A 13,751-nucleotide genomic window follows, 5' to 3' on the forward strand; every position below is an offset into this window, starting at 1 on the left:
TACTAGTCAGTGTATCTAATGTAGAGGTAAGAGTATCTAATGTAGTGGTAAGAGTATCTAATGTAGAGGAAGAGGAGCTAATGTAGAGGTAAGAGTATCTAATGTAGTGGTAAGAGTATCTAATGTAGAGGTAAGAGTATCTAATGTAGTAAGCTAGAGGAGCTAATGTAGAGGTAAGAGTATCTAATGTAGAGGTAAGATTATCTAATGTAGTAGTAAGAGGAGCTAGAAGAGCTAATGTAGAGGTAAGATATCTAATGTAGAGGTAAGAGTATATAATGTAGTGGTAAGAGTATCTATAAGATTATCTAATTAGAGGTAAGTATCTAATGTAGAGGTAAGAGGAGCTAGAGAGCTAATGTAGAGGTAAGAGTATCTAATGTAGTGGTAAGAGTATCTAATGTAGATGTATACAGCTAATGTAGTGGTAAGAGTATCTAATGTAGAGGTAGGAGCTAGAGAAGAGTATCTAATGTAGAGGTAAGAGGAGCTAGAAGGCTAATGTAGAGGTAAGAGTATCTAATGTAGTGGTAAGAGTATCTAATGTCGAGGTAAGAGTATCTAATGTAGAGGTAAGAGGAGCTAGGAGAGCTAATGTAGAGGTAAGAGGAGCTAGAAGAGCTAATGTAGAGGTAAGAGTATCTGATGTAGTGGTAAGAGTATCTAATGTAGAGGTAAGAGGAGCTAGAGGAGCTAATGTAGAGGGAAGAGTATCTGATGTAGTGGTAAGAGTATCTGATGTAGTGGTAAGAGTATCTAATGTAGAGGTAAGAGGAGCTAATGTAGAGGTAAGAGGAGCTAGAGTATCTAATGTATTGGTAAGAGTATCTAATGTAGTGGTAAGAGTATCTAATGTAGAGGTAAGAGGAGCTAAGAGAGAGTATCTAATGTAGTGGTAAGAGTATCTAATGTAGATCTAAGAGAGTATCTAATGTATCTAATGTAGAGGTAAGAGTAATCAAATGTAGTAGTAAGAGGAGCTAAGAGGAGCTAACCTAAGGTAATCTAAGAGTATCTAATGTAGAGGTAAGAGCAGCTAATGTAGAGGTAAGAGTATCTAATGTAGAGGTAAGAGTATCTAGTGTAGTAGTAAGAGGAGCTAGAAGAGCTAATGTAGAGGTAAGAGTATCTAGTGTAGAGGTAAGAGGAGCTAATGTAGAGGTAAGAGTATCTAATGTAGAGGTAAGAGTATCTAATGTAGTGGTAAGAGTATCTAGTGTAGAGGTAAGAGGAGCTAATGTAGTAGTGAAGAGGCGACTCTGGGATGCTGGCCTTCTAGGCAGAGTTGCAAAGAAAAATCTAAATCTCAGACTGGCCAATAAAAAGAAAAGATTAAGATGGGCAAAAGAACACAGACACTGGACAGAGGAACTCTGCCTAGAAGGTCAGCATCCTGGAGTCACCTCTTCACTGTTGATGTTGAGACTGGTGTTTTGCGGGTACTATTTAATCATGCAGCCAGTTGAGGACTTGTGAGGCGTCTGTTTCTCAAACGTGACACTCCAATGTCTCTGTGTATATATTATAGAATACAGGTTCTATGTTATAGATCTAGATGTATATATTATAGAATACAGGTTATATGTTATAGATATAGATGTATATATAATAGAATACAGGTTCTATGTTATAGATATAGATGTATATATTATAGAATACAGGTTCTATGTTATAGATATAGATGTATATATTATAGAATACATGTTATATGTTATAGATATAGATGTATATATTATAGAATACAGGTTATATGATATAAATATAGATGTACATATTATAGAATACAGGTTCTATGATAAAGAGATAGATGTATATATTATAGAATACAGGTTATATGATATAAATATAGATGTATATATTATAGAATACATGTTATATGTTATAGATATAGATGTATATATTATAGAATACATGTTATATGTTATAGATATAGATGTACATATTATAGAATACAGGTTATATGATATAAATATAGATGTACAAATTATAGAATACAAGTTCTATGATAAAGATATAGATGTCCATATTATAGAATACAGGTTCTATGTTATAGATATAGATGTATATATTATAGAATACAGGTTCTATGATAAAGATATAGATGTATACATTATAGAATACATGTTATATGTTATAGATATAGATGTATATATTATAGAATACAGGTTCTATGATAAAGATATAGATGTATATAATATACAATACATGTTATATGTTATAGATATAGATGTATATAATATAGAATACAGGTTCTATGATAAAGATATAGATGTATATAATATAGAATACATGTTATATGTTATAGATATAGATGTATATAATATAGAATACAGGTTCTATGATACAGATGTATATATTATAGAATGTAGATATATGATGTGTAGAATGTTACCCAGTGTCAGGAAGGACTTCTCCAGGTCTCCCTTCACCTCCTTCCTGATGCTCTCCTGCATGTCGTATGGACTGTAGCTCTTGTACCTGTCAAACACTGGAACAGACAGAGCCAACATTTGGTCATCTTTCTGAAGAGTCACTGGGTTGATAGAAAGAAACATCTACATTCTTTATGTGTAAAAATGTCTGATTGTCGCCATCTTGACTTTGAGTTTTAGTATTTTGTCCAAACGATCCTGTGCATGAAGAAGTCCCTTGTTACAGAGTCGGGTAGGTACCTTTCTGTAGGTGGGGGACACTTCTCTCTGACATGATGGTGATCCATGTAGCCACGTCAGTCCCCTTCCTCTTCACTCCTGCCTCATACAGAGCCTACAGAGACAGGAGAGGACCATCAACAAGAGACACAGCTGTACACTACACCTAACTAATCTACAGAGACACACCTGTCTACTACACCTAACTAATCTACAGAGACACAGCTGTCTACTACACCTAACTAATCTACAGAGACACAGCTGTCTACTACACCTAACTAATCTACAGAGACACACCTGTCTACTACACCTAACTAATCTACAGAGACACAGCTGTCTACTACACCTAACTAATCTACAGAGACACAGCTGTCTACTACACCTAACTAATCTACAGAGACACAGCTGTCTACTACACCTAACTAATCTACAGAGACACAGCTGTCTACTACACCTAACTAATCTACAGAGACACAGCTGTCTACTACACCTAACTAATCTACAGAGACAAAAAACACTCTGCCGATTGGTTCTGCTACGGTGTTTTAGTGTCAGTATCAATGCTTTAGTGTTTGGTTCTGCTACGGTGTTTTAGTGTCAGTATCAATGCTTTAGTGTTTGGTTCTGCTACAGTGTTTTAGTGTCAGTATCAATGCTTTAGTGTTTGGTTCTGCTACGGTGTTTTAGTGTCAGTATCAATGCTTTAGTGTTTGGTTCTGCTACGGTGTTTTAGTGTCCGTGTATTTGTCTTACTCTGGCATCCTGGTCGATCTTCTCGTAGTCAACAATATTTGAGGGCTCATCTCTCTTTGCCTATTGAATGACATAGAATACAATGGAGAACACAGTTGTACCCCAATATTCAGACAAGACTCCTTCGTATCCAAATCATTATTAATAAAGCCAGTGGATGGTCAATCTTTGGAAGCTCGACATTGTAAAGTCGTTGTATGATCCTACCTGTACCAGGGCCAACAGCAGACTCCTGAAGTCTCCCGATGTGTCTCCAGCCACGTCCTTCTCCAGCTCCTTCTTAAACACTGTGGATATATAAAAGTTTTTTTTTTAAACACGCAATCCTTACGTTTTCAATCTGATCTCGATCCTAATTCTAGTTTGTTTCTCCTACTTACACTCCTTGTAGACGCGTTTGATTTCCACCAGTTCTTCAGCGCTGCGGGAACAGACCATCTCTATCAGAGTCTCCTCATCGGTCCCCAGACCCTGGAGGGAAGAGAACAGTGGTTTTAACAGCAGTATGAACATCAAGTCTGTGTCTAGGCCACACATCCATCAGACCAGGAGAGGGCAGCAGTGACTGTGATCTGTGTTGTTTAGGCTTCACGTAGGAAAGATTGCAGCCTCCTCCTTACCTTGATGGATCCTTTGATCTCAGAGGCGTCGTACTGAGCTGTACTCTTCATCAGTCCCAGAATTACAGCCTCCAGAGACCCAGACAGAGCCCCCTTCAGAGCTGTGATCATATCCTACAGGAGAGACATACACAGAGAGGATAGTTCAGTCCCCACTGTAAAATACACAGAGAGGATAGTTCAGTCCCCACTGTAAAATACACAGAGATGATAGACCGTCCCACTGTAAAATACACAGAGATGATAGACCGCCCCACTGTAAAATACACAGAGATGATAGACCGTCCCACTGTAAAATACACAGAGATGATAGACCGTCCCACTGTAAAATACACAGAGATGATACACAGAGATGATAGACCGTCCCACTGTAAAATACACAGAGATGATAGACCGTCCCACTGTAAAATACACAGAGATGATAGACCGTCCCACTGTAAAATACACAGATGATGATAGACCGTCCCACTGTAAAATACACAGAGATGATAGACCGTCCCACTGTAAAATACACAGAGATGATAGACCGTCCCACTGTAAAATACACAGAGATGATAGACCGTCCCACTGTAAAAATACACAGTCCCACTGTAAAATACACAGAGATGAGACCGTCCCACTGTAAAATACACAGAGATGATAGACCGTCCCACTGTAAAATACACAGAGATGATAGACCGTCCCACTGTAAAATACACAGAGATGATAGACCGTCCCCACTGTAAAATACACAGAGATGATAGACCGTCCCCACTGTAAAATACACAGAGATGATAGACCGTCCCACCCACTGTACACAGAGAAACCGTCCCACTGTAAAATACACAGAGATGATAGACCGTCCCACTGTAAAATACACAGAGATGATAGACCGTCCCACTGTAAAATACACAGAGATGATAGACCGTCCCACTGTAAAATACACAGAGATGATAGACCGTCCCACTGTAAAATACACAGAGATGATAGACCGTCCCACTGTAAAATACACAGAGATGATAGACCGTCCCACTGTAAAATACACAGAGATGATAGACCGTCCCACTGTAAAATACACAGAGATGATAGACCGTCCCACTGTAAAATACCACTGTAAAATACACAGAGATGATAGACCGTCCCACTGTAAAATACACAGAGATGATAGACCGTCCCACTGTAAAATACACAGAGATGATAGACCGTCCCACTGTAAAATACACAGAGATGATAGACCGTCCCACTGTAAAATACACAGAGATGATAGACCGTCCCACTGTAAAATACACAGAGATGATAGACCGTCCCACTGTAAAATACACAGAGATGATAGACCGTCCCCACTGTAAAATACACAGAGATGATAGACCGTCCCACTGTAAAATACACAGAGATGATAGACCGTCCCACTGTAAAATACACAGAGATGATAGACCGTCCCACTGTAAAATACACAGAGATGATAGACCGTCCCACTGTAAAATACACAGAGATGATACACAGAGATGATAGTCCCACTGTAAAATACACAGAGATGATAGACCGTCCCCACTGTAAAATACACAGAGATGATAGACTGTAAAATACACAGAGATGTCCCACTGTAAAATACACAGAGATGATAGACCGTCCCCACTGTAAAATACACAGAGATGATAGACCGTCCCACTGTAAAATACACAGAGATGATAGACCGTCCCACTGTAAAATACACAGAGATGATAGACCGTCCCACTGTAAAATACACAGAGATGATAGACCGTCCCACTGTAAAATACACAGAGATGATAGACCGTCCCACTGTAAAATACACAGAGATGAAGATCCCACTGTAAAATACACAGAGATGATAGACCGTCCCACTGTAAAATACACAGAGATGATAGACCGTCCCACTGTAAAATACACAGAGATGATAGACCGTCCCACTGTAAAATACACAGAGATGATAGACCGTCCCACTGTAAAATACACAGAGATGATAGATCCCACTGTAAAATACACAGAGATGATAGACCGTCCCACTGTAAAATACACAGAGATGATAGACCGTCCCACTGTAAAATACACAGAGATGATAGACCGTCCCACTGTAAAATACACAGAGATGATAGACCGTCCCACTGTAAAATACACAGATGATGATCCCACTGTAAAATACACACCAGAGATGGGAACCCCCACTGTAAAATACACAGAGATGATAGACCGTCCCCACTGTAAAATACACAGAGATGATAGACCGTCCCACTGTAAAATACACAGAGATGATAGACCGTCCCACTGTAAAATACACAGAGATGATAGAGTCCCACCAGAGATGATCCCACTGTAAAATATGTCTAAATGAGGTTGGATTATCTTGATGTCCACATTAGCAGCAGCTACTTTATGAAAAAGCATCTTGCTGAACAAAAAAACTATCTCTATTTCCCGCCTTCACCTTCTTGGATCTCTTCTCATACTCGAAGGCGATCTCTCTCCTCTGGGAGTAGCTCCGTCTGGTCAGGATGTCAATGATGGTCAGCTCATCCACACCTGGGGAACATGGGAAATATTACAGAGGTGTGATTAACATACATTTATGTTAATTAGTTGACAGCTGGGGAACATGGGAAATATTCCATTTTACATACAACGGCCACACTAGCTTTGACAGTATATAGAGTAGGTACGGACAGATATATTATAGTATGAGTATATAGAGTAGGTACGGACAGATATATTATAGTATACGGACAGAGTATATAGAGTAGGTACGGACAGATATATTATAGTATGAGTATATAGAGTAGGTACGGACAGATATATTATAGTATGAGTATATAGAGTAGGTACGGACAGATATATTATAGTATGAGTATATAGAGTAGGTACGGACAGATATATTATAGTATGAGTATATAGAGTAGGTACGGACAGATATATTATAGTATGAGTATACGGACAGAGTAGGTATATAGAGTAGGTACGGACAGATATATTATAGTATGAGTATATAGAGTAGGTACGGACAGATATATTATAGTATGAGTATATAGAGTAGGTACGGACAGATATATTATAGTATGAGTATATAGAGTAGGTACGGACAGATATATTATAGTATGAGTATATAGAGTAGAGTATATAGAGTATATAGTAGGTACGGACAGATATATTATAGTATACGGACAGATATATTATAGAGTATATAGAGTAGACAGTACGGACAGATATATATATATAGTACGGACAGATATATTATAGTATGAGTATATAGAGTAGGTACGGACAGATATATTATAGTATGAGTATATAGAGTAGGTATGGACAGATATATTATAGTATGAGTATATAGAGTAGGTACGGACAGATATATTATAGTATGAGTATATAGAGTAGGTATATAGAGTAGGTACGGACAGATATATTATAGTATGAGTATATAGAGTAGGTACGGACTGATATATTATAGTATGAGTATATAGAGTAGGTACGGACAGATATATTATAGTATGACTATATAGAGTAGGTATGGACAGATATATTATAGTATGAGTATATAGAGTAGGTACGGACAGATATATTATAGTATGAGTATATACGGACAGATATATTATAGTAGGTATATAGAGTAGGTACGGACAGATATATTATAGTATGAGTATATAGAGTAGGTATGGACAGATATATTATAGTATGAGTATATAGAGTAGGTATGGACAGATATATTATAGTATGAGTATATAGAGTAGGTATGGACAGATATATTATAGTATGAGTATATAGAGTAGGTACGGACAGATATATTATAGTATGAGTATATAGAGTAGGTACGGACAGATATATTATAGTATGAGTATATAGAGTAGGTACGGACAGATATATTATAGTATGAGTATATAGAGTAGGTACGGACAGATATATTATAGTATGAGTATATAGAGTAGGTACGGACAGATATATTATAGTATGAGTATATATATTATAGTAGGTATATAGAGTAGGTACGGACAGATATATTATAGTATGAGTATATAGAGTAGGTACGGACAGATATATTATAGTATGAGTATATATATAGAGTAGGTATATAGAGTAGGCATTGACAGATATATTATAGTACGAGTATATAGAGTAGGTACGGACAGATATATTATAGTATGAGTATATAGAGTAGGTATATAGAGTAGGTACGGACAGATATATTATAGTATGAGTATATAGAGTAGGTACGGACAGATATATTATAGTAGGAAGTAAATGTCTGATATATCCCATGAAAACGTTTTTGATGAGATTGAAACTGATTAAAAAAAGATGAAATGCCAAAACAGCAACAGTCACATTTCCTTCATGTATCACTGTATCAAGGCCTCGATTCGGTACAGTAAACACTGTTGGTGGAAAAACCCAGCTAGTCAGGGCTTTCATTGGGTACAGGGGGGGCTGCAGTGAGCTAGCAGTGGTTGGTTTGTGGCAGACCGACAGGGCTGGAAAGCCAAGGCGTTGTCAGACAGAAAATCCCTGTATACTCTGTGGGGTTTAGTGAAGTTATGTTGGGAACACAGGCAGGAAAGTGACTCAACCAGCGCTGTGCTCACGGAGATGTTTCCATGGAGATGTTTCCATAGAGATGTTTCCATGGAGAATGTTTCCATTAATATAAATACAAACCAGTGTCAAGAATCAGGATTACGTTTTTTTCTCTAAATCGCTGGAATTTTTAAAAACGATTGATGAATATGGTGTGAAAAGACAATGCTTTCACAGGCATAGACAACAAGGATGGCAATAGATATTATGGAAATACAATGTTACTGAGATAAAATATGGTCAACTGATCCAATGACGTCTGTTTACGGGCACGGCACCACAGAAGAAAGGTACGATGTGGATTGACAAGGTGTAGTAACGTAAAAAAACGCTAAATCGCGCAATGCATACAGCAACATTACTGTTACCAGCTCATACTGAGTTCTGTTTATATAGCAACCCCTCTAGATAAAAACTGAATTACTATGATATTATGACACTTATATTAGTGCAAATACATTGTGACAGATATATTAATGCCCCCATCAAGTTCACAACGTATTTCTAGTCTACAAAACATTATGAAGTGATAGATTCTAACTGGTGGGACTATGGTAATCTTTGCTGTGATTCTCTCACCCTTGGTTTTGACGGCCGTTTCTATCCTGGCGGCATCTTTAGCTGGATCGAAATCCCTTGCTGTCACCACCGTGGGGAATTTAGGCTCGCTCTCCTGAAGGGGACACAGTTACCAAGTTACCCCGTTTTACAATCACCTGACAGAGGACAGATTTCATTACATGGTTGACCCCATGACCTTAACGTTGACAGTAGTTCAGCTGTAGTGAACTCACCCCGCCAAAATTCAGCGTGAGCTGGCCCAAGAACTCGGAAACCAACGCCATTGTGAAATCCCTGTAAAAAAATAAATAAATAAATAAAAAAGATAAGTTATATTAGGTTAAAAGTATACGATGGGCTGTAAAATTAGCTTTAGGATGTGTCACACCGTCACCGTGGTAACCCAGCTGGAGGCTCCAACGGTCTCATTTATGATGTTAGATACGGAATGAGGTCACTTCCATTAGAGACTAGTACCAGACAGACACATACAGAATAAACTCAAAGTTTACAGTAAGTTGTCGAGACAACGAATGACAAACGTGTAAACGTTTAAACACTCAACATGCGATTAGCGCCCAAAATCAGGGTTCAGATGAAAGTCCGATGTCTTTGTCTTGTTAAACTGACAGAGAATCAGTTGAGAGGAGTAGTCTTTTTTTTTTTTTCAACAATGGCAGAGGTCAATAATATTTAATCACCTAGCAACCATGATGACAGAGTTCTTGGAGTGGGAACTAACTTCCCCTCCTCCATGTAAGCAGGAAGTGTGAATCACATATCCTGGTCCATTCCACAGGCCCTGTTGTGTTGCATATAGACCCACAGCGTACTGTACTGGTACCTTTAATGAACTCAGAATCTGTCTTGACTCCACAGCTCTATATACACAGACGGTAATACAGGTCATTACTCTACTGTACCCCTGAAAATAAGAATATGTTCTTAACTGACTTGACTAGTTAAATAAAGCTTAAATATATATATATAAATAACATGTTTCAAGCTGAGTCATGAGTCATGAAATATCTTATACCCAATTAGATCTACTGTAATGGTAGTTTTACAGGACTAATGACACAGTGGGCTGTGTGTGTGTGTGTGTGTGTGTGTGTGTGTGTGTGTTTCTGTGTGTGTCTGTGTCTGTGTGTGTGTGTGTGTGTGTGTGTGTGTGTGTGTGTGTGTGTGTGTGTGTGTGTGTGTGTGTGTGTGTGTGTGTGTGTGTGTGTGTCTGTGTGTGTGTGTGTGTGTGTGTGTGTTTCTGTGTGTGTCTGTGTCTGTGTGTGTGTGTGTGTGTGTGTGTGTGTGTGTGTGTGTGTGTGTGTGTGTGTGTGTGTGTGTTGTGTGTCTGTGTGTGTGTCCCACTGTGTTGTGTGTGTGTGTGTCAGTAAACCAAGGTCAGTACCACCCAGCAGACATTCCACCACAAACTGTTAGAATTCCAGGGGCAAGCCCACTGTGTTGCCGTGCCAACTCAGTAAATGAGTAACAGTAAACAGTAAATGAGTACACACACACACTGCATGTTTAACGTTGATTAGGGATAAATAACAATAAAAAAATTGTATGTAAAAGAAAGAATCAACTGCTTCCAAAAAGCTGTTCATTCATTTAGTGACAGACAGACAGACAGACAGACAGACAGACAGACAGACAGACAGACAGACAGACAGACAGACAGACAGACAGACAGACAGACAGACAGACAGACAGACAGACACGGCTGGTGTGTTCAAGATGGCTACAGGCGTTTGAAAGACAGTGAAGACATTGTGTCTGTCAGAGATAGTATAGATCCTGCACTAACTTATCTTAGAGTAAGAACCTAGAGATAGCTGACTTATCTTAGAGTAAGAACCTAGAGATAGCTGACTTACCTTAGAGTACAGAACAGGACCTAGAGATAGCTGAGTTCCCTTAGAGAACAGAACCTAGAGATAGCTGAGTTCCCTTAGAGAACAGAACCTAGAGATAGCTGACTTACCTTAGAGTACAGAACAGAACCTAGAGATAGCTGACTTACCTTAGAGTACAGAACATAACCTAGAGATAGCTGAGTTCCCTTAGAGAACAGAACAGAACCTAGAGATAGCTGATTTACCTTAGAGAACAGAACCTAGAGATAGCTGAGTTCCCTTAGAGAACAGAACCTAGAGATAGCTGACTTCCCTTAGAGAACAGAACAGAACCTAGAGATAGCTGACTTACCTTAGAGAACAGGACCTAGAGATAGCTGACTTCAGAACCTAGAGATAGAGAACAGAACAGAACCTAGAGATAGCTGATTTACCTTAGAGAACAGAACCTAGAGATAGCTGACTTCCCTTAGAGAACAGAACCTAGAGATAGCTGACTTCTCTTAGAGAACAGAACCTAGAGATAGCTGACTTCCCTTAGAGAACAGAACCTAGAGATAGCTGATTTACCTTAGAGAACAGAACCTAGAGATAGCTGAGTTCCCTTAGAGAACAGGACCTAGAGATAGCTGACTTCCCTTAGAGAACAGAACCTAGAGATAGCTGACTTCCCTTAGAGAACAGGACCTAGAGATAGCTGACTTCCCTTAGAGAACAGAACCTAGAGATAGCTGACTTACCTTAGAGAACAGGACCTAGAGATAGCTGACTTACCTTAGAGAACAGGACCTAGAGATAGCAGTAGATTGTTCCCGTTATGAAGCCTGTTCAGGGTGTGGTGCTGGTTAAATACCGCTGGCAGAACACACTGGTATGACTCAAAGCACGGCTCCAACTCCTGCCCCTGAGTCCACACTCCTCCCCTCCAGTCTCTCTGTCTCTCTTCTCTCCACTCCCTCCCTCCCCACTTCCACCCTCCCTACCCCATCTCTCCCTCCCTACTCACCCACCCACCCACTCCCTACCCCATCTCTCCCTCCCTACTCACCCACCCACCCACTCCCTCCCTACATCTTTCCCTCCCTACTCACCCACCCACTCCCACCCAGTCCCTCCCTACATCTCTCCCTCCCTACTCACCCACCCACCCACTCCCTCCCTACATCTTTCCCTCCCTACTCACCCACCCACTCCCACCCAGTCCCTCCCTACATCTCTCCCTCCCTACTCACCCACCCACTCCCACCCAGTCCCTCCCTACATCTCTCCCTCCCTACTCACCCACCCACCCACTCCCTCCCTACCCCCTCCCTCCATCTCTCCCTCCTTACTCACCCCCTCCCTCCCTCCTTCCCCACATCTCTCCCTCTCTCCTCTGTTCTAACCGTACAGAGCACGGCTCCAACTCCTACCTTCTGGGCTGACCCCCCCTGTTCTGATACTCCTCCCTCTCTCTCTAATCCCTCCACCCTAGCCCTACCCAGGGTTAGTGGGCCTCTGCCGCAGAGCAGAGCAGAACAGAGCAGAGCAGAGCAGAGCAGAGCAGAGCAGAGCAGAGCAGAGCAGAACAGAGCAGAGCAGAGCCCGGAGGAAGAGCAGAACAGAGCAGAGCAGAACAGAGCAGAGCAGAACAGAGCAGAGCAGGCAGAGCAGAGCAGAACAGAGCAGAGCAGAGCCTGGAGGAGAACAGACTGGGGAGAAACGCCAAGAGAACATCGGGACTGTTTGAAAACGCGTCAGACCTTCAACTGAAAAGTGTCGAGGTGAAGTTTCTCTGCACCGTCTTTCCTCATCGGAGAACTTGTCTGATGTCATTGCAGTGTGTTCTGCCTCCAGGACATGTGATGCACCATGTGACAGGGGACGTGATGAAGGCACTATGTTCTCTCTCTCACACGTCACACCCTCACTGTACACAGCTGACTAGAGTTGTACACCATCCAACCAAAATGAATGGAAACATTACCCCACATTATAGAACCCATGATTCTGGTAGAATTACACAACAATCAGGATGTGAGGTCATTCTGCTTCCTCCTCCGCCACAGCTTTGTGCTCTCTGCTACCCGTTGAAATGCATTTCAACTGTGCTTCAGTGTTTTGTCTGTGACACCAGCCTGGTCACACTCCTGATCAATGGTTGTGAATGCCATGAGTAAGACATTAGGTCTGCCCATTTCTTCACTGTTCTCCTCTCCCAAGCTGTGATTAACGACTCCTTCTGACTAACACACATGATTAGTGGTTGTGAATGCGAATGCCCCCAAACCGCCTGGGTCATACCTTCACTGTTCCTCCTCTCTGTGTACCCAGGAGAAGATTCACGCCACTTCCTGTCCCTCACCGTCCATCATCAGGACATCATTCACCCCACCAACTAATCCCTCAGGATAAATATGAACCAATCCTCCTCCGCTTCCTGCCTTGTTCAGCGCAGACAGCAGTCTAATTGAACAGGGCTCATCCAATCAATGCCTTTTCCCCCCATTCCACACACACATATAATCCATCCATTCCTCATCTCACACCACCTCCCTCCGTCTCATTTGATTTATTTGTAATAATTCATTTGAACCCGTTGTATTGTGGACAGGCTTAAAGAGCCATATAGTAATTCAGCTGCGCCCCAAGACAAACAAGCAGGCAACCCCTAAACAACCTTCACTCAATCATCAACAACCACAAACATAACGCTTTTACACACGCCTCTGCGTCGCGAGACCCAGGGAACTCATTTGCTAAAAGGTACTGTG

General features: G+C 40.7%; 1 protein-coding gene across 3 annotated transcripts in view; it reads right to left on the minus strand.

The window, feature by feature from the left end:
• Positions 1-11,928, minus strand: part of LOC112244283 (annexin A2-A) — a 28,619-nt gene extending 16,691 nt beyond the window's left edge. Inside the window, exons 1-10 of one of the 3 annotated variants that reach the window (XM_042315491.1) lie at positions 11,773-11,928; positions 9,376-9,436; positions 9,161-9,254; positions 6,447-6,541; positions 4,025-4,138; positions 3,785-3,875; positions 3,612-3,691; positions 3,405-3,464; positions 2,673-2,766; positions 2,393-2,488 (exon numbers count right to left, since the gene is read on the minus strand). In XM_042315491.1, coding sequence (XP_042171425.1) covers positions 2,393-2,488; positions 2,673-2,766; positions 3,405-3,464; positions 3,612-3,691; positions 3,785-3,875; positions 4,025-4,138; positions 6,447-6,541; positions 9,161-9,254; positions 9,376-9,426 — 775 coding nt within the window. In that variant the 5' untranslated portion in view covers positions 9,427-9,436; positions 11,773-11,928. Of the gene's footprint in view, positions 1-2,392; positions 2,489-2,672; positions 2,767-3,404; positions 3,465-3,611; positions 3,692-3,784; positions 3,876-4,024; positions 4,139-6,446; positions 6,542-9,160; positions 9,255-9,375; positions 9,437-11,058; positions 11,083-11,602; positions 11,646-11,772 lie in introns of those variants that run through there. The other 2 variants (XM_042315492.1, XM_042315493.1) reach the window with 2 other exon arrangements.
• Positions 11,929-13,751: the final 1,823 nt, after the last annotated feature.

This window comes from Oncorhynchus tshawytscha, unplaced genomic scaffold (assembly GCF_018296145.1).
Source record: "Oncorhynchus tshawytscha isolate Ot180627B unplaced genomic scaffold, Otsh_v2.0 Un_contig_3359_pilon_pilon, whole genome shotgun sequence".
Classification (NCBI taxonomy): Eukaryota; Metazoa; Chordata; class Actinopteri; order Salmoniformes; family Salmonidae; genus Oncorhynchus; species Oncorhynchus tshawytscha.